This window comes from Oncorhynchus clarkii, chromosome 13, assembly GCF_045791955.1.
Source record: "Oncorhynchus clarkii lewisi isolate Uvic-CL-2024 chromosome 13, UVic_Ocla_1.0, whole genome shotgun sequence".
Classification (NCBI taxonomy): Eukaryota; Metazoa; Chordata; class Actinopteri; order Salmoniformes; family Salmonidae; genus Oncorhynchus; species Oncorhynchus clarkii.
Window position 1 is genome coordinate 61,856,320 of NC_092159.1, and position 22,436 is coordinate 61,878,755.

A 22,436-nucleotide genomic window follows, 5' to 3' on the forward strand; every position below is an offset into this window, starting at 1 on the left:
TTGAACAGATCTGAATCAGGACACTAAGAGTTGGTTTGAACAGATCTGAATCAGGACACTAATAGTTGGTTTGAGGGTGTCAAGAGTGTCAATAATTTGGGACCCAACTGTATACTTCAAAGTTGGAGATATGTTGAAACTGGATCCATCATAATGATTCTACATGTTATAATATGAACCTGGATCATCATAATGATTCTACATGTTATAATATGAACCTGGATCATCATAATGATTCTACATGTTATAATATGAACCTGGACCATCATAATGATTCTACATGTTATAGTATGAACCTGGATCATCATAATGATTCTTCATGTTATAATATACCATGGCCTCTACTGGCCAAAGGTTAAACTATTGTTATGTTTATGCTATATTATGGTGTTGAGTCACTAGACTTTGACCAGATATTATTGCATCCAAAGACCAACTGTACATAGAACATAGATACAGACACACTTGTCATCAGGAAGGTGCTCTCTCAGCAGAACGGAAAATATCTCAATGACTTGAGTTCTGGTTGTGAATTCAGGCTACAAGGTAAGACTCTTCCCAGGGATTATTGTAAAGTGTGTAGGGACATTAAATGTATGATATTGTCTTAGTATAGAGAATGACAGTAAAACACTCAGATCTAACAGTCCATTTCACCTGGGACAGCTACGTGACAGTTCAATCATACTAAATGGCGCTAACTGGGCGTAGGCAAATCAAATTTAAAAAACATATTGTTCATATATCATATTATATGATTTGTATATCTGGTTATTTTACCATTTGTAAAAATGTTAATGTGTCATAGTTCTAAATCATCTGACAGAATATCAGAACATTTGTTGTTTTTAAAATTACAAGATCTCCTGCTTCCTGTGTAATTTGGTATGAAACCACAAATACTTTTCTTAACATTGCTATTATGAATTAAATTAATAACTGTTGAACAAAGCAGCACACTAGAATGAGTGAAATGATTAAAAGACAAAGTGAGAATTTATTATTATTATTATTATTGTATTGTTATTATCAATAGTTCCACTACATGGAGAAGAGGTGAAACATATCAGTCACCACTACATGTTCATGTGATGCATTAAATCACCTGACGGTTTGGATGTGTCTGTCAGTAAATGTTTTATTTCTAAGAGATAATGAATACAATAGAACAATTGACATTCCATAATTAGTTTTCACTGTGTTAACCACAACCAACATGTTGGATCTCTGTTTAGACGACAGTTCTCTAAAATGAGTCTCTCTGGGAAGAGAGAGGAGGGGGGCCCTGCCTCTAAAATGAGACTCTCTGGGGGACATGACACCAAAGCCAAGAGGTGAGATGACATTGTCAATAAATAACTTTATTTCTAAATCATTAAATCCCCCCAAAATTCACATTTAAAAAAAAATATTCATCAGAAATTATTGCTTATCTTCATCTTCATGTGTCTGTAACATTTTTAGCTAAGAATAGAATTTACAGGGAAATAGTTGAAAAGTCACAATATTAGTTTAAAATTATCTTTAGAATGTCACGTTCTGACCATCGTTCGTGTGTGTTTTCCTTGTTTTAGTGTTGGTCAGGACGTGAGCTGGGTGGGCATTCTATGTTGTGTGTCTGGTTTGTCTATTTCTATGTCTGGCCTGATATGGTTCTCAATCAGAGGCAGGTGTTAGTCATTGTCTCTGATTGGGAACCATATTTAGGTAGCCTGGGTTTCACTGTGTGTTTTGTGGGTGTTTGTTCCTTTGTACCAGATAGGACTGTTTAGGTTTTCACTTTTCTTCTTTAGTTTATTCATGTATAGTTTTTTCATCATTAAAAATCATGAATAACAACCACGCTGCATTTTGGTCCGACTCTCCTTCACCTAAAGAAAACCGTTACATAGAAATAGCAGTGCTGGGGGATTTGGAAAGACATAGTCAGTCAATCAACAATAGAATAATACTCTTATGAAAAATCTGTATCTTTAACTGACAGTCTGTGGATACTATGAGACTAGAAAGGTTAAAATCCATGTAAGACTCACAACACAGTTGAAAAATATATGTCAGGTGGAAATCAAGAGGATGTTCTACAGAGACAGGTGGACTGGGCTGAGAGGAGCAGAGGGGCGGGATTAAAATAGCTCATGATGCGTAATAGTCATTACTGTAAACATAATAGATGTCATTACTGTAAACATAATAGATGTCATTACTGTAAACATTATAGATGTTATTACTGTAATCATTATAGATGTCATTACTGTAAACATTATAGATGTTATTACTGTAAACTTTATAGATGTTATTACTGTAAACATTTTAGATGTTATTACTGTAAACATTATAGATGTTATTACTGAAAACGTTATAGATGTTATTACTGTAAACATTATAGATGTTATTACTGTAAACATTTTAGATGTTATTACTGTAAACATTATAGATGTTATTACTGAAAACGTTATAGATGTTATTACTGTAAACATAGATGTTATTACTGTAAACATTTTAGATAGTTATTAGTTATTTATTTACATTTGACTGCGTTAAACCTGGCAGTGCTATTTATTTCTCTGAGAGTGAGTCAGATATATATTATTACTGTGTAAAACCTGGCAGTGCTATTTATTTCTCTGAGACTGAGGCAGATATCTCGATTTTAACAACAAAAATAACATGAATATTTGTCTCTCTGAATTGAAACCAATCAAGTGATAGATTTTAAACAAACACATGTCTGTCATTGACCAACCCCATAATTAGACAGTGATAAAACACACCTTTCATAATTTATTTGAACTATAAACGCTAATTTACCAACATTTCTGAAAATGGATATATAGCGTTTTGGAATGAAACTCCTCTTATGTTTCCCCATCTGAGCTCAGAGTAGATGAGAGATGTAATGTTTGTCTCTGTTGTGTTGAAGTTCAATCAATCAGGAGAGACCAGCCTCCCCTGTACCCAGCTGTGTGTTCATGAAGAGTGACCGGTCTATGGGTACACCTATAAAGTTTAGAGAGGGAGACTTTTCTCTGAAACAAAGGTAAGAAAAACTCATGGGTCAGTGAGTTAAACAACACTATCTCTGGTCATTTGTCCTCTCCAATTTTCCCATTTCTTTTGTTGTTTTCATAATCCATAGGCTTATCCTTTTCTTCCATTTTCATGTAAACACAACATTCCCTCGCTGTGTGTGTGTGTGTGTGTGTGTGTGTGTGTGTGTGTGTGTGTGTGTGTGTGTGTGTGTGTGTGTGTGTGTGTATATATATATATATATATATATATATGGCTATAAATATATACTCCTCAGATGTTCTGTCAACAGAGACCAACAGGAGAGATCAGAGTCAGAGATTCTCAGTGGTCAGTCTTCCCAGAGTCATCAAACAGACCTGGCCTCCATATTCAGTGTATGTGGTCCTGTTATGTACATTTGTTTTTGTTTACCTCAAGTAAAGTTGATCTGTCAATCATTCATTAATGTGTTCATGAGAAAGTATTTCTTATCTTGCTTAAATTATTTACTTTATATATTTCAGTTGCTTGAAGAGAATATTATGACATTTTTGAAGAACGAGCTGAAGATGTTCAAGAGGATTCTGAGTCCAGAACTCCCACAAGGCTTTGAGAGTCAGAAGCAGGATAAGGAAGTGGTGGACGCTGAAGATGAGAAGCAGGAGAGCAGTGCCAGAGAGGGGGCTCTGAAGATCACACTGCACGTCCTGAGGAAAATGAACCAGAAGGAGCTTGCTGACACACTGGAGAAAAGTAAGAGTTGTCTGCCTCATGTTGAATGCTGTTTTATAACAAACATTTAAAAGTTGTAGCTCAAGTACAGCTAAAATAGCTTTGTAACTCAATGATATTGTAGAAGCCTTAATACAACACTTAGTGACCTCATCAAGTAGCAGCAGCGATGTGTTGTGGTGATTAATTTAGACAGAGAGACGAGGAGAGAGAGAGAGAGAGAGAGAGAGAGAGAGAGAGAGAGAGAGAACATGTCACGTTCTGACCTTAGTTCCTTTATTATGTCTTTGTGTTAGTTTGGTCAGGGCGTGAGTTGGGGTGGGTTGTCTATGTTCCGTTTTCTATGTAGTATTTATGTGTTTGGCCTGGTACGGTTCTCAATCAGAGGCAGGTGTCGTTAGTTGTCTCTGATTGAGAATCATACCTTTCCTTTTGTGTTTCGTGGGTGTTTAATTTCCGTTCCGTTTCCACACGGAACTGTTTAGGTTTTGTTTTTTCACGTTGTCGTTTATTGTTTTGTTCTTATTAAAAACCACGCTGCGTATTGGTCCGATCCTTGCTACTCCTCCTCAGAAGAGGAAGAGGAAAGTTGTTACACAACATTAATGACACCATCAATAATAATAATAATAATATAATCAGTCACTCCAGTGTCTAATGCATTATGAAATCATGTACACATTTTTAAGGGAAAACATTATTGTAACGTATAACTTTATAACAGTCCAACAACACTGTATGCATTAAAACATTAATATTAATATTCCTGTGTTATTTCTTCATTCAGATGAGCGTGCTGTGATTTGCCAACGTGAGCTCAAATCTAATCTAAAGAAGAAATTTCTATGTGTATTTGAGGGGATCGCTAAACAAGGAAACCCAACACTTCTCAATAAGATCTACACAGAGCTCTACATCACAGAGGGTGGAACAGGAGAGGTCAATAATGAACATGAGCTGAGACAGATTGAGACAACAACCAGGAAACAAGCAAGACCAGAGACTGCAATCAAATGTAACGACATCTTCAAACCCTTAACTGGACAAGACAAACTTATCAGAACTGTGTTGACAAAGGGAGTCGCTGGCATTGGAAAAACAGTCTCCGTGCAGAAGTTCATTCTGGACTGGGCTGAAGGAAAAGCAAATCAGGATGTCCAATTTGTATTTTCATTCCCTTTTCGGGAGCTGAATTTGATGAAAGAGGACAAACACACTTTGATTGAACTTCTCAATCACTTCTCAATGGAAACCAAAGAATCAAGAATTTCCAACTATGACAAGTACAAAGTTCTGTTCATCTTTGATGGTCTGGATGAGTGTCGACTGCCCCTGGACTTCCAGAAGAACAAGATCTGTTGTGACGTCACAGAGTCAACCTCAGTGGATGTTCTGCTGACAAATCTCATCAAGGGAAATCTGCTTCCCTCTGCTCTCCTCTGGATAACTACCCGACCTGCAGCAGCCAATAAGATCCCTTCAGGGTTTGTTGATCAGGTGACAGAGGTACGAGGGTTCAATGATCCACAGAAGGAGGAGTACTTCAGGAAGAGATTCAGTGATGAGGAACTGGCAAGCAGAATCATCTCACACATAAAGACATCAAGGAGCCTCCACATCATGTGCCACATTCCAGTCTTCTGTTGGATTTCTGCAATAGTGCTTGAAGACATGCTGAAACATAAGAGAGAAGAGATGCCCAAGACTCTGACTGAGATGTACACACACCTTGTGGTGTTTCATACCAAACAGAAGAATGAAAAGTATCTTGGGAAAGAAGAGACAGGTCCACACTGGAATAAAGAGAGCATTCTGTCACTGGGAAAACTAGCTTTTCAACAGCTTGTGAATGGCAATCTGATTTTCTATGAAGAAGACCTGAAGGAGGCTGGCATTGATGTCAATGAAGCCTCAGTGTACTCAGGATTGTGCACACAGCTCTTTAAAGAGGAATGTGGGCTGGTCCAGGACAATGTGTACTGCTTTGTGCATCTGAGCATTCAGGAGTTTCTGGCTGCTGTATATGTGTTCCTCTCATTCATCAACAACAATGAGAATCTTATCACCAAACCTCAATCAACATCCAGGAACCTTTTTGCGCTGTTCAGAAACAAGCCTGGAGTTACTGTCTACAAGAGTGCTGTGGATGAAGCCTTACAAAGTGAGACAGGAAACCTGGACCTTTTCCTCCGCTTCCTTCTGGGCCTCTCACTGGAGTCCAATCAGAAGCACTTACGAGGTCTACTGACAATGACAAGAAGCAGCTCACAGAGCCATGAAGAAACAGTCAAGTACATCAAGAAGAAGATCAGGGAGAATCCCTCTCCAGAGAGGTGCATCAATCTGTTCCACTGTCTGAATGAACTGAATGACCATTCTCTAGTGGAGGAGATCCAAAGCTACCTGAGATCAGGAAGTCTCTCAGAAGCCAAACTGTCACCTGCACAGTGGTCAGCTCTGGTCTTTGTGTTGCTGACTTCAGAAGAGGAGCTGGATGTGTTTGACCTGAAGAAATACTCCAGATCAGAGGAAGGTCTGCTGAGGCTGCTGCCAGTGGTCAAAGCCTCCAAAGCTGCTCTGTGAGTACATAACATTACTTTTAAGTACTAATCATCAGGAAGAAATATTCACTTTAGAGAAAAATATGAATTGTTGAAAAACATATTTACTCAGTGCATTGCTGTTCACATTAGTATAACAATTGAAGTATCTGGGATCTACATGTGTTTATATTAGTTACTGCGCTGTTACTAAACAGTAATGCATTACGGCAGTGTTACGTTACTACACCTAATAGGAAATGCACATGCGCACTGGGGTGCCGGGAACTGTAGAGCACGAGGGGTTCTGACTAAACGAAAACTAATTGTACTCCCGGCTCCTGCCTGGTCATTTCTCCACAACACAAATATCACAGTGGCGACGAGGTGATTAAACTACATAAACGGACATTGCTTGAAGGGAAGAATGTTGCGTGAGTAATGAAACTCAAAATAATTATGTAATTCGTCAGTTATTTTTTATTTTCTTTCGCCAGTAGAGAAGGCTAAGCACTGCTAGTAGGTACAGTATTCAGGAGCTGCCAAGTAGCAAGACTATTGGAGTCCAGAATAGCGACACTGCTCTCTGGTGGTTCAATTTAAAAAACGGTCATTGAACCCATTGAAATTAGGCGATATCAGTGGAGAAATATTGGCAAGAAGAAAAAGGAAGAAGGACCGTAACACATTATTACAAATGAGTGCAGTAAATGAAGTAATTGCAGAAACTTCTGAAGTGAAGAATTAGATGAAAATTAAGGATTACAAGGAATAAGGAAACTGAACAATTAACTGTGAAAATGGCAACCATTGGTCGAGTACCAGAGATTGAGGATTTTGATTCCTATTTGGAGCATTTTGAACGTTGGCTGGCTGCAAATGAAATCAAAGATGAAAAGAAGCAGACGTATTTATCATGTGTTTTGGGTCCAACGGAGTATGGATTGCTGAAAGGTCTCATTGAACCAATAAAAGCAGTGGAGTTGAACTATGCAGAACTGACTGAAACTCTTTCAAGGTATTTCAAGCCTAAGCCAATTCTCATTGCAGAACGTTTCAGATATTACCAACGTCACCAGAGTCAAGGGGAAACCGTGGCTGACTACATCCTTGCTTTGAAAAGGCTGGCAAGTACATGTGCGTTTGCACGATTTCTTGATGATGCTCTCCGAGACAAGTTTGTATGTGGTCTCACAGGTGAAGCATATCACAGAAGGCTCCTGTCAGAGAAGGACCTGACCTTTAAGAAAGCCTGTGATATAGCACTTGGACTCGAGCTTGTCCACAGGGATACTATTGAGCTATCGGGACATGCAGAACGTCAGAAAGGTGTTCACAAGGTCAGTGATGCACGTGGTGAAAAAGCTCACAGAAGTCACACTTTTTTCAGGCCCGTCCTCAAGGTTACACAAGAACAAAGCAGCCCACATCTCAAAGCCAAGTTTCTACAGATGTGGGGGAGATAATCATCAGCACAGTGAATGTCGATTCCAAAATGAAAAGTGCCACAATTGTGGAAAGGTTGGACATTTACAGAGAGTGTGTAAGGCCTCGAAACGCACAGCAAGAGCGCACAAAGTGTCAGACGCAGCACAAGAAGAGGAAGGTACAACTGAAACAGTAGTGGAACTGTTGACAGTGTACACAGCTCAACAACTAAAAGATGGAATCTATCTCAACATGGAGTTAGCGGGAAAACAGGTTAAAATGCAGCTGGACACCGGAGCGTCTGTATCTCTGGTTCCAGAGAGACTCTACAAAGAAAAACTGAAAGAGTGTCCTCTTCAGCCCGCGTCCATCCGCCTTTCTTCATACACTGGTGACACTATTCCTGTGTTAGGGCAGATCCAGGTACCAGTCCGGTATGAGGGGAAGGAGTGGACGCTACCGCTTGTCATTGTTAAAGGAGAAAAATCAGCCTTGCTAGGCAGAAACTGGCTACAAAAGATGAAGTTGAACTGGGGAGAAATCTTCAGTCTGAGAAATGACAAACCAGTGAGTCAGGCTACACTCACTAACATGCTGGAGACGCACAAATAACTTTTCAAAGATGGCTACGGTGAAATACAAGACTTCACAGCAAAAGTCAGAGTGCAAGAAGGAACCAAGCAACTTTCACAAACCACGTCCGGTTCCCTATGCTCTTAAGGAAACAGTAGAGAAGGAACTGGACCGCCTACAGAAGAATAACATAATCACGAAAGTAGCAAGGAGCGACTGGGCCGCTCCGATTGTTGTAGTTCCAAAGAAAGTTCCGTCAGAATGTGCGGTGACTACGAGGTCACAGTAAATCGCTGCATACTACCAGAGGAATATCCACTACCAAACGCTGAAGATCTGTTTGCCACTCTAGCTGGTGGGAAGGTTTTCAGTAAGCTGGACCTGGCATTCGCTTATCAGCAACTGAAGCTGGATCCGGAGTCAGAACATTATCTGACCATCAATACACACAAGAGGCTATTCAGATCCAATCGCTTGGCCTATGGAATCTCGACAGCTCCAGCGATATTCCAACACACAATGGATCAGATCTTGGACGGTATAGACCATGTTGTGTGCTTCATGGATGACATCCTCATGTCAGCACCAACCATTGGAGAGCACCTTGTAGTGCTGGACAAAGTGATGTCAAGACTGGAGAAATATGGAGTGAGAATGAAACGCAGCAAGTGTGAGTTCCTCCAGGACTCAGTGGAGTATCTCGGATACAAGATTGATGCACAAGGCCTGCACCCAACCAACAGCAAGGTGGAAGCAATCGTAAACGCACCAGCACCCACAAATATCTCAGAGCTGAGGTCATTTTTGGGGCTCCTGAACTATTACGGAAAGTTTGTGGCAAACTTGTCCACATTGTTGCATCCGCTTCACCAACTGCTGCAGGCCGATACAAAGTGGAATTGCTCCCCACAATGCGAAGAAGCATTCAATACTTGCAAACAGCATCTGCTAAAGAGCAAGTGGCTTGCCCACTATAACACAGAGATGAAGCTGAGACTCGCGTGTGATGCATCTCCATACGGAGTAGGAGCCGTCATGTCACATGTTCTACCGTCAGGTGAAGAACACCCTATTGCATTTGCATCACAGACTCTGTCACCAAGTGAGAAAAATTATGCTCAAATTGAGAAGGAAGCCCTGAGCATCATATTCGGAGTGAAGAAGTTTCACAAATACCTCTACGGAAGGAAGTTCCAACTGCTGACAGATCACGAGCCTCTGTTGGCCATCCTTGGACCAAAATCGGCTATACCAACCCTTGCTGCACTTCGAATGCAATGTTGGGCTCTGATATTGTTAGCCTACGACTACGAGATTGAGTACAGACGATCCAGTGATCACGCAAATGCCGATGCACTATCGAGACTACCATGCAATAGTGACTCCAACAGTGAAGATGATAGAGCAGTCTTCCAGATCTCTCTCATTGATGAACTGCCCATATCTGCTTCTGACATAGCAGAGGAAACAAGGAAAGACCCAGTGCTTTCCAAAGTCTTGGACTTAACATTAGGCGGTTGCCCAACCTTCGTAAATGACGATAACCTTCGTCCATTCATCGACAAGAAAGACCAGTTGTCCACTGATCAAGGATGTGTTCTGTGGGGATCAAGGGTGGTGGTACCTCACAAATTCCAGAGGAGACTGCTATCTGACCTGCACGAGGGACATCCAGGGATCACTCAAATGAAAGCACTCGCTCGCAGTTATCTGTGGTGGCCTGGACTGGATCAGGACATTCAACAGAATGTAGGCCACTGCTCACCTTGTGAAGCTGTTCGCAACAAGCCTGCTGCTGCACCTCTTCATCCATGGTCCTGGGCTGCTACACCTTGGGAACGCATCCATGTGGATTACGCCGAAATTGACAAGCAACATTTCCTTGTTGTCGTCGATGTCCATTCCAAGTGGATTGAAGTGTTCCCTACTCAACTGACCACAGCCGAGAAGACCATCAATCTTCTCAGACACCTGTTTGCATCCTTTGGACTATTCAAGGAGCTCGTATCAGACAATGGCCCTCCGTTCACGTCAAACGATTTTGAAATGTTTCTCAAGAACAACGGAGTAAGGCACATCCTGTCGTTCTGCCCCTGAACAGGCAGTTAACCCACTGTTCCTAGGCCGTCATTGAAAATAAGTTTTTTTTCTTAACTGACTTGCCTGGTTAAATAAAGGTAAAAAAAAAAAAAAATCCTGTCACCACCTTACCATCCGCAATCAAACGGAGCAGTGGAGAGAGCAAACCTTTAAGAAGGCCTGGACTAGACTCGAGGTTCAGTCTGTGCCCACCCACCAAAGGCTTCCTCAGTTCCTGTTTACTTACCGTAACACACCACACACAGTAAAGGAATGTACACCAGCTGAACTGTTTCTGAAAGGCCAACCACGTACCCGCCTGACATTGTTGAAACCAGACTTGTCAAGCACTGTGGCAAAGCACCAGCTACAGCAGAAGAAAGCTCATGATAGACACTCAAAGACTGTCAGAGAATTCAAAGAGGGAGAGAGGGTGATGGTACGTGATTTCAGACACCCCAAGCGCCTGTGGAACTCAGGTGTGATCTTGCAACGCAGAGGACCTTTGACTTACCAAGTCCAAATTGGTCATCGCCAGGTCAACGTTCATGTGGATCATCTGCTACGGTCCAACGCCCCAGCAGAGACATGCCGAGAGAACAGGAACAATAACGACCCCCAGGACTATTCTCCTGACTGTGGACGTACGGGAGAGACAGAGCCTGACCTTCCACCCGAACCTGGCCCACCACAGGAAGCCCAGGAGGAGCGGAGATATCCTATTCAACAGTGAAGGACACCTCAAAAGCTTGACCTGTGAGTTGAGCTGGTTAAGGAGGTAACGGACAGTAAAACAAACAAACAATTTAATATGTCCTAGATAAAAGGAAAGAAAAAGGACATTACCTGGGTTAGTTATTAGGACACAAACTCCATCTTTGGGGCATCTTTGGGGCAGAATAATCCCCTGGATTTGTGCTGGGCTCTGAAAAGTCTGCTTCAACCCAGTAGTTGAAAAATGTTTAAGAATGCATTGTTCAGATATTGCATTAGTAGTTACCTAACATATTTACCTTGTTCTCTGGGAGTTAAACACTATGGGGGAGGAGTGTAGTATCTGGGATCTACATCTGTTTATATTAGTTACTGTGCTGTTACTAAGCAGTAATGCATTACGGCAGTGTTACGTTACTACACCTAATAGGAAATGCACATGGGAACTGTAGAGCACGAGGGGTTCTGACTAAACAAAAACTAACTGTACTCCCGTCTACTGCTTGGTCATTTCTCCACAACACAAATATTACAACAATGTGACTATACATTTCTAGGAGATTAAAGATTAATCTATATGTTTTTTGGGAGAATAAACCAAATGCAACTGCCATTGTCCTTCTACACTACTGGTGTTAAATTAACAGTGTGTTTGTGAAATCATGATGATCTCTTTATCAGGCTGTCAGGCTGTGGAGTCACGGACAAAGGCTGTGCTTCTCTGGTCTCAGCTCTGAAGTCAAACCCCTCACACCTGAGAGAGCTGGATCTGAGTAACAATGACCTGAAGGATTCAGGAGTGAAGCTGCTCTCTGCTGGACTGGGGAATCCCCACTGTAAACTGGAGACTCTGAGGTCAGTATTCCTCTAGTTGGTCAACAAGTGATAACTGTTCACCAGATCCACATGTGTTTACCAGGCACACATTGTCCACATCATATGTGTGTTTACAGTGAAGTTTACAGGTTTAAATTAGCTGCTATGCTCCAGAATTTTGGATTTTAGAAAAAAGTTTAATATTAGGTGACAGTACAGAATGTCACCTTTTATAAGAGGTTAATGGTGAGGTTAGTATGTTTTGTTGTAGCCTCTAACTCTCTCACTCGTTATTATTCATTATTCATTCATGATCTTTCTCAAGTCACAGGTTTGATGTAGTCATTGTCACGAAGGAATATGAGACCAAATACTAATCTTTTGACTAATTGAATAGACTATAAGTTAATTGGCCAGAATACTTATGACTTCTTCAGATAGGGGGACTAGATACATGAATTGCTTTTCATTTTCTAAACGTGAAACAGACATGTATAAAATAATACCCTGAAATTGAAGAAGACATTATATACTGTCACTTTAAATAAAACATTTGATCTCAAATCCAAAAATGCTGGAGGGCTGGAGGCACATTTAAAATGTTAGCTTCACTGTCAATATATATATGGTGTGGACTGTACTGAGTACAATCTAAATCTGATACCTCACTGTCTGTCTTTTGACTGATACTGCTTTTTAAACTGGTCTGGTCAGTCTACTCAAATATTTGGACTTTATATTTTTCTCTCTACAAGCCATACTTTGATTTTTTGTCATTTCAAAAAATAATATACATTAATTTACGAATAGATATGAAAGGTTGCTGGACATTGATATATCTGAATATGTTGAAGAAATACACTGCCACTATTTTCACCACTAAAGAATAGCAGTGTGGTTGTAATATGATTTGACTGTCAGGCTGTCAGGCTGTCTAGTCACAGAGGAAGGCTGTGCTTCCCTGGTCTCTGCTCTGAGGTCAAACCCCTCACACCTGAGAGAACTGGACCTGAGCTACAATCACCCAGGAGACTCAGGAGTCAGACTGCTCTCTGCTGGACTGGAGGATCCACACTGCAGACTGGAGAAACTCAAGTATGTAGAGGGTTTATGTCAATGTTCATATCAGACATGTTTGACTTATCAGGCCTGTTAAGACAAACATTCTTACCACCACTTGGACAAAGTTATATGCTGTGTGTGTGTGTGTGTGTGTTCACGTGTATCACTCAATGACTGTCTGTTCTTCTGCTTACCGCTACAGTGTGGATCATGGTGGAGAGTACACAATGAAACCTGGACTTAGAAAATGTGAGTGTTGACTGCTGTGAAGAATATGACTAAAAATAATTCTTAATTCAAGTTAAGTCAAAGACCACCATCATTACTTACTTGGTCATATTACATGCAATCTGTAGTTCTACAGAAGCAGAAATCAGGGACACCAAAGTTTAGAAAGAGCAGCTTTGGCAGTGTGTGTGTATGTGTGTGGTGTGTTTGTGTTACGCTAGAAATGTGTGTTTATGCATACATACAGGTGTGTGTGTGTGTGTGTGTGTGTGTGTGTGTGTGTGTGTGTGTGTGTGTGTGTGTGTGTGTGTGTGTGTGTGTGTGTGTGTGTGTGTGTGTGTGTGTGTGTGTGTGTGTGTGTGTGTGTATATATAATAGGAATAAGTGTGTTTTATATTACCATACAGTATAACATATGACCATTCAACAAGTCTCAAGTTACCTTAACTTCTCCTTTTGATACCTAGAAACATCTACATTAAATTAATTAGTGATTTTTTTATTATTTTTATTTCACCTTTATTTAAAGTTATTATTATTATTATTATTATTATTATTATTATTCAAAGTCAAAATTGGCTTCATAATTTTAATTTTTTATTTCACATTTATTTAACAGACAGACGGGCAGGCAGGGGGACAGACAGACGGGCAGGCAGGGGGACAGACAGACGGGCAGGCAGGGGGACAGACAGACGGGCAGGCAGGGGGACAGACACACAGGCAGGCAGGGGGACAGACAGACGGGCAGGCAGGGGGACAGACAGACAGGCAGGCAGGGGGACAGACAGACGGGCAGGCAGGGGGACAGACAGACGGGCAGGCAGGGGGACAGACAGACGGGCAGGCAGGGGGACAGACAGACGGGCAGGCAGGGGGACAGACAGACGGGCAGGCAGGGGGACAGACACACAGGCAGGCAGGGGGACAGACAGACGGGCAGGCAGGGGGACAGACAGACGGGCAGGCAGGGGGACAGACAGACGGGCAGGCAGGGGGACAGACAGACGGGCAGGCAGGGGGACAGACACACGGGCAGGCAGGGGGACAGACAGACGGGCAGGCAGGGGGACAGACAGACGGGCAGGCAGGGGGACAGACAGACGGGCAGGCAGGGGGACAGACAGACGGTTAGGCAGTGGCAGACACACAGGCAGGCAGTGACAGACATAGAGAGACAGGCAGGTAAGTAGGCCAGTTGAGAACAAGTTCTCATTTACCGGGGCTGCAGGGAAGCCTAGTGGTTAGAGCGTTGGACTAGTAGCCGGAAGGTTGCAAGTTCAAACCCCCGAGCTGACAAGGTACAAATCTGTCGTTCTGCCCCTGAACAGGCAGTTAACCCACTGTTCCTAGGCCGTCATTGAAAATAAGAATTTGTTCTTAACTGACTTGCCTAGTTAAATAAAGGTAAAATAAAAAATAAAATAAAAAAAACATCTCCGACCTGGCCAATATAAAACAGAGCAGTGCAACAAAAACAACATCACAGAGTTACACATAAACAAACGTCAATAACACAAAGGAAAAGAAAAACGGAAAAATCTATGTACAGCTTATGTAGAAGAGTAGGGAGGTGGGTAATAAATAGGCCATAGAGGTGAAAAATAATTACAACTAAGCATTAATACTGGAGTGATAGATGTGCAGATGATGATGTGGAAGTAGAGATACTGGGGAGCAAAAGAACAAGAGGGTAAGTAATAATATGGGGATGAGGTAGTCAGGTGTGATATTTACAGATGGGCTGTGTACAGCTACAGTGATCGGTAAGCTGCTCTGGAGATATAAGATTCCAGCTTCAGTGATTTTTGCAATTCGTTCCAGTCATTGGCAGCAGAGAACTGGAAGGAGAGGCGGCCGAAGTAAGTGTTGGCTTTGGGGATGACCAGTGAGATATACCTGCTGCGTATGCTACGGGTGGGTGTTGCTATGGTGACCAGTGAGCTGAGATAAGGCCAGGCTGTACCTAGCAAAGAGTTATAAATGCCAGGGGGTTTGGCGACGGATATGTAGTGAGGGCCAGCCAACGAGGCCATTCAGGTCGCCAGTGAGTTAACATTCTAATGTGAATGATGATGATTTCTAACATTGTGTCTGGTTTCATCCATCAGATGCCTGTGATCTCACACTGGACCTAAACACAGCACACAGACTCCTCTTTCTGTCTGAGGAGAACAGAAAGGTGACACGTAGCAGGGAGACACAACCGTATCCTGATCACCAGGAGAGATTTGAGTTCTGGCAGCAAGTGCTGTGTAGAGATGGTCTGACTGGGCGCTGTTACTGGGAGGTAGAGGGGAGTGGGGGATTGGCTGACATTGGAGTGACATATAAAGGAATCAGCAGGAGAGGAAGGGGTAATGACTGTGTTATTGGATCCAATGACAAGTCCTGGAGTCTGTTCTTTTCTGACAAAAGTTACAATGCCAGGCACAATAATGTTCACATTACCTCAGACGTCCCCCCCTCCAGCTCCCACAGAGTAGGAGTGTATCTGGACTGGCCAGCTGGCACTCTGTCCTTCTACAGAGTCTCCTCTGACACACTGACCCACCTGTACACATTCTACACCACATTCACGGAGCCCCTCTATCCAGCGTTTAAGGTTAATGATGTTGACTCCTCAGTGTCCCTGTGTCAGGTGTTCATGGGGCCAAAAAAAACATGATGTTTCACTCTAATCATGTGTTTTATGTTTGATCACTATATGACATTTAAATACATGCAGTAACACACACACCAGTTTGGACCAGTTTATTCCTGGAAATAATAACCATGGTAACTCTGTGTCAATGGACACACACACTCGCACACTGGACACACAATAACACACACTGGACAAACTGGACACACAATAACACACACTGGACAAACTGGACACACAATAACACACACTGGACAAACTGGACACACAATAACACACACTGGACACACAATAACACACACTGGATATATATAGATATAACAGAAGGTAATAGAACCAGGACACTCTGTCACAAGATATAACAGAAGCTAATAGAACCAGGACACTTTGTCACAAGATATAACAGATACTACTAAGCCTGATTTCAGTCTGAACTCATCTTTGACCAAATGTGTAGCAGCAGTTTGCAATTGTATGGCAGAATAGCTGTGCTCATAATCCTTATACCTCTTCATGGACTACAGTTGAACATTGTCTTGTTTTAGGGTGTGAACTGGTATGTTCTGATTTGAATTACAGCAGTTATTTTAACAATGCTGGTTATAAATATTGTTGACCTTCATCCATGGAGACCTTGACTTGCATTACACTCGCTGCAGAAAAACATTTTCATGAAATGATGAGACTTCTAGTTAGAGAAAATGATTCCTATAAACGTGCCCTGATACAAGCAAGAAACAAGTAATCGATGAAACAGAATGTGACATATCTGTTTGATAGTTCACACATTCATCCGTCAGGGTTACTATCTTGTCATCTTTTTGACTAACCACAGTGGAACATTCTAGTCTTTAAGGACATTAACTGGCAGAACAGGTTTCAGCAAAGTATGGTGTCATTGTTTTCAGGAAGGTGTGCCCATGGTCTTTGTACTGCGGTACAAAGGCAAAGAGCAGTTTACGTAAACAGCGAATATGATAAAAACTGCATTAAAGTTAGTTTTTTTTGTCCATGCATATCAACCATGACCACTGATCTGACCTATGACCCCTAAAATACTGATACTGCACTCTGCCTTTGTATGACCTTAAACAGCTGTATGAGTAATACAAGAGTTAAGTAGAGTATCTAGACATCTAAATGTGTCTAAGTGTGTTGATCCAACATTTAGTTGTTTTTCTGTTTGATTTGAATAGTTTGAGATCTAACTACATTCCAACTGTATTTAATGGTGTTTTGTAGTTGTGTTTTCATGTTTTGACTGTTGTATTGTAGCAACCCTCAAGCTGTTTTTAGCCATAAGGTTATTTAATAACGGAGAATGTTCATAGTTAATAAATATTTGATTTTGTATTACTATCAATGCTGTCATGTTCTTTATGTTATGTTCTTTATGTTAGCTATTATTTCTATATTTTGTTTATCTTTCTTACCATTATCTGGGTATTTACTCTCTCTCACACACACACACACACACACACACACACACACACACACACACACACACACACACACACACACACACACACACTCACTCTATCACACACAATCTACACACACACTATGACACAGTCTCTTTGGCTAGGGAGACCTGGTCAAGAAGGCAGCAGTAGGAAAAACAGAATACAAACAGCACATCAACACGTTATCAGAGCTGGTCCTGTTTCCAGGAAACATGTACATTCCTCCGGGGGTAAACCCGTTTCAGAGCTGGTCCTGTCTCCAGGAAACATGTACATTCCTCTGGGGGTAAACCCGTTTCAGAGCTGGTCCTGTCTCCAGGAAACATGTACATTCCTCCGGGGGTAAACCCGTTTCAGAGCTGGTCCTGTCTCCAGGAAACATGTACATTCCTCTGGGGGTAAACCCGTTATCAGAGCTGGTCCTGTCTCCAGGAAACATGTACATTCCTCTGGGGGTAAACCCGTTTCAGAGCTGGTCCTGTCTCCAGGAAACATGTACATTCCTCTGGGGGTAAACCCGTTATCAGAGCTGGTCCTGTCTCCAGGAAACATGTACATTCCTCCGGGGGTAAACCCGTATCAGAGCTGGTCCTGTCTCCAGGAAACATGTACATTCCTCTGGGGGTAAACCCGTTATCAGAGCTGGTCCTGTCTCCAGGAAACATGTACATTCCTCTGGGGGTAAACCCGTATCAGAGCTGGTCCTGTCTCCAGGAAACATGTACATTCCTCTGGGGGTAAACCCGTTATCAGAGCTGGTCCTGTCTCCAGGAAACATGTACATTCCTCCGGGGGTAAACCCGTTTCAGAGCTGGTCCTGTCTCCAGGAAACATGTACATTCCTCTGGGGGTAAACCCGTTTCAGAGCTGGTCCTGTCTCCAGGAAACATGTACATTCCTCCGGGGTAAACCCGTTTCAGAGCTGGTCCTGTCTCCAGGAAACATGTACATTCCTCTGGGGGTAAACCCGTTATCAGAGTTGGTCCTGTCTCCAGGAAACATGTACATTCCTCTGGGGGTAAACCCGTTTCAGAGCTGGTCCTGTCTCCAGGAAACATGTACATTCCTCTGGGGGTAAACCCGTTATCAGAGCTGGTCCTGTCTCCAGGAAACATGTACATTCCTCCGGGGGTAAACCCGTATCAGAGCTGGTCCTGTCTCCAGGAAACATGTACATTCCTCTGGGGGTAAACCCGTTATCAGAGCTGGTCCTGTCTCCAGGAAACATGTACATTCCTCTGGGGGTAAACCCGTATCAGAGCTGGTCCTGTCTCCAGGAAACATGTACATTCCTCTGGGGGTAAACCCGTTATCAGAGCTGGTCCTGTCTCCAGGAAACATGTACATTCCTCTGGGGGTAAACCCGTTATCAGAGCTGGTCCTGTCTCCAGGAAACATGTAAATTCCTCTGGGGGTAAACCCGTATCAGAGCTGGTCCTGTCTCCAGGAAACATGTACATTCCTCCGGGGGTAAACCCGTTATCAGAGCTGGTCCTGTCTCCAGGAAACATGTACATTCCTCTGGGGGTAAACCCGTTATCAGAGCTGGTCCTGTCTCCAGGAAACATGTACATTCCTCTGGGGGTAAACCCGTTATCAGAGCTGGTCCTGTCTCCAGGAAACATGTACATTCCTCTGGGGGTAAACCCGTTTCAGAGCTGGTCCTGTCTCCAGGAAACATGTACATTCCTCTGGGGGTAAACCCGTATCAGAGCTGGTCCTGTCTCCAGGAAACATGTACATTCCTCCGGGGGTAAACCCGTTTCAGAGCTGGTCCTGTCTCCAGGAAACATGTACATTCCTCCGGGGGTAAACCCGTTTCAGAGCTGGTCCTGTCTCCAGGAAACATGTACATTCCTCCGGGGGTAAACCCGTTTCAGAGCTGGTCCTGTCTCCAGTAAACATGTACATTCCTCTGGGGGTAAACCCGTTTCAGAGCTGGTCCTGTCTCCAGGAAACATGTACATTCCTCTGGGGGTAAACCCATTTCAGAGCTGGTCCTGTCTCCAGGAAACATGTACATTCCTCTGGGGGTAAACCCGTTATCAGAGCTGGTCCTGTCTCCAGGAAACATGTACATTCCTCTGGGGGTAAACCCGTTTCAGAGCTGGTCCTGTCTCCAGGAAACATGTACATTCCTCTGGGGGTAAACCCGTTTCAGAGCTGGTCCTGTCTCCAGGAAACATGTACATTCCTCTGGGGGTAAACCCGTTTCAGAGCTGGTCCTGTCTCCAGGAAACATGTACATTCCTCCGGGGGTAAACCCGTATCAGAGCTGGTCCTGTCTCCAGGAAACATGTACATTCCTCTGGGGGTAAACCGTATCAGAGCTGGTCCTGTCTCCAGGAAACATGTACATTCCTCTGGGGGTAAACCCGTTATCAGAGCTGGTCCTGTCTCCAGGAAACATGTACATTCCTCCGGGGGTAAACCCGTTTCAGAGCTGGTCCTGTCTCCAGGAAACATGTACATTCCTCCGGGGGTAAACCCGTATCAGAGCTGGTCCTGTCTCCAGGAAACATGTACATTCCTCTGGGGGTAAACCCGTATCAGAGCTGGTCCTGTCTCCAGGAAACATGTACATTCCTCTGGGGGTAAACCCGTTTCAGAGCTGGTCCTGTCTCCAGGAAACATGTACATTCCTCCGGGGGTAAACCCGTTTCATGGAGTACAGCAGGTAGTCTGCAGCAGGATTCTGATCCAACTAGACAACAAACCTGACCAACTGACCTAATTGATCAATTCAACACACTTGGTATTCCAGGTTGATTAAATCAAAAACATGAATTGATGTGCTGACCTTATGGGGACATTGAACTGTTGTGCTGACCTTATGGGGACATTGAACTGTTGTGCTGACCTTATGTGGACATTGAACTGTTGTGCTGACCTTATGGGGACATTGAACTGATGTGCTGACCTTATGGGGACATTGAACTGTTGTGCTGACCTTATGGGGACATTGAACTGTTGTGCTGACCTTATGGGGACATTGAACTGTTGTGCTGACCTTATGGGGACATTGAACTGTTGTGCTGACCTTATGGGGACATTGAACTGTTGTGCTGACCTTATGGGGACATTGAACTGTTTGCACACATCCCGTGTGGGGACATCTTGACAAACTGGGGACAAAATAATTATCCCTGTAAGGCAGACCATGTCAAAACCTAACCCTAACATTTCACCCCTAACTGCAATTCTAACCTTAAACCCCCTAGAAAGGACCTTTTTCCTTGTGGGTATCAGCAAAATGCCCCAGTTGGTCCCCACAATTATAGTTAAACGTGCACTCTCTCACACTCGAACACACACAATCTACACACACATCATTCTTTAGTTGTGCTGTTTGTATATTGTTGTATTGTAGAGAAAACAAAACATTGACACCTGTATGTTTGGGAATTATTCTGCAATAATATGCTCAGTCCAAAGCTTTGCACAGCCCACAGACATGTCTACGAACTTTAGGTAGGGGGAACCCTCATCATGTGACGTCGGCACCTGTTTGGCTTTTGCAGAGAAGTCTCCTCTCCCCTCTCTTGATCAGCATAGAACGGGGTCCCTAACAAACTGCGTCACCTCTGTGGGGAGACTAAACTCATCAAGTCTTGTTTCAAAGTTATCTTTCAGTTTAACTAAAAACTCTGACATCACGGGAGTCATCTGTACTGATGAGGACTGGATATAGTTACGCACAGTAGGGAAATTGATGATTTTATTCTGGGCTCAAAACAGAGAAGAAAATAAATGTATTTTGAAAAGCAATACATTGTTTCAAGCATGCCAATAACTGTTTAACCCCTCCCCTTGTAGGCCCAAATTAAGTCCATTCAAGGGATTTTAAAATGTCACTCAAACAAACCTCAGCTACAAAGTCCTCATCAACAATTTACACTAGTATGTGTTGGGTTTGTTGTGGCGTCAATCGAAGAGTAAAGCAATTACCGAGTCCTCCCTAAACTCACTCTCTCGAGTGCATTAGGCCTACCCTTACTTAGCTACCTAACATCATTTTGTAAAAGGAGATCATGATACTCAACAGACCACGAAACAAGCCATGTTGAAGGATAAATGTTGATCGGATAAAGTTTATGATAGCCATAATGGAGTCCATTGATTAACTCACTGCTGAGTTTAGCCAAAGCACACTCAGGCAGTGTAACAGCCAATAGGCAGGCAGACGGACTCTGTAACCCTGTTACCAGTTACAGTCAATCAGAGCTGCCATGTTACTGCTATTGATTGACAGCACTTAACGGGGAATGGAGACACTTTAGGTAGTAAATCTAAGTAAAGAGATGTAGTCAATCCACGAATACTAAACATGTGCATTTAATATAAACACATCTCTATGTTTAGTATTTTGATCGCCCACCAGGTTTATTTGAACTATGGTCACTCCATTTTAAATTGCCATAGTAATGACTGACGCCAGTGTGTCACGGGCAACAACAAGTAGTAAATCAAACATGAACTGTATAGCGCCAGGCTGTATGAATTTGGCTCCCCAAAAAAAATATCTCGGTAAACTACCATCGGCTGCCCAAGGACCTACAACTTTTGTAGAAGTGGCTCCATGTCTTGAAGAGGAAGGACGTGTCAGCCCGAGCTAGCAGGATGTGCAGACAGCATTTCACGGGATTTCTCGATGAAGGGCACGTTTGATGCGGCAACTGGGAGTTTCCGAATGGAAAGAAGTCATAGGTCTACGTTGAAGCCCTCTGCTTGCACCTCCATTTGACATTTAAGAGGGTTATGGTGTACCGACCGACCATCATCAACATCGCTGACTTTGGAGAGTCAAGCAAAAGCGATTGAACGTAGGAGGCATCGCGAGTCAACACAATGAAGCCTGAATGAATGTTAACCGGTCATGACTGTTGTTGACTAGGCTAACGTTAGCCACTGTAGTTGAAGGTAACTAGCTAATTGCGTCGGAAGTGTTTTGTGTAACACCCCCCAGCAAATAACATTAGTAACTAAAATTGCAACACAGTTTCTCTGTGTACTCCTGTTATTAGGAAACATTAGTTACTGTAGCTAGCTGCCACCTCAGATACTCAAGTACTGTAATACATTTTGTTGACAAATTTGTTTTTGGAATGTTTCGTTAGCTCCAACTCATTTAGCTAGACTGAAGTTGAC

General features: G+C 42.8%; 1 protein-coding gene across 3 annotated transcripts; it reads left to right on the top strand.

Moving 5' to 3' along the window:
• The first annotated feature begins 1,251 nt into the window (after nucleotides 1-1,251).
• Nucleotides 1,252-15,854, top strand: LOC139365202 (NLR family CARD domain-containing protein 3-like). 3 transcript variants are annotated; one of them, XM_071102665.1, is made up of 9 exons: nucleotides 1,252-1,334; nucleotides 2,921-3,037; nucleotides 3,320-3,404; nucleotides 3,534-3,768; nucleotides 4,529-6,320; nucleotides 11,757-11,930; nucleotides 12,813-12,986; nucleotides 13,156-13,202; nucleotides 15,293-15,854. In XM_071102665.1, the coding sequence occupies exons 1-9, from the start codon at nucleotides 1,252-1,254 to the stop codon at nucleotides 15,847-15,849; spliced, it is 3,264 nt and encodes a 1,087-aa protein (XP_070958766.1). In that variant the 3' UTR covers nucleotides 15,850-15,854. The 3 variants fall into 3 exon arrangements, with proteins under 3 accessions (XP_070958766.1, XP_070958768.1, XP_070958769.1); XM_071102667.1 differs by having other exon boundaries at nucleotides 3,534-3,762; XM_071102668.1 differs by having other exon boundaries at nucleotides 1,297-1,334; nucleotides 3,335-3,404.
• The last annotated feature ends 6,582 nt before the right edge of the window (nucleotides 15,855-22,436 follow it).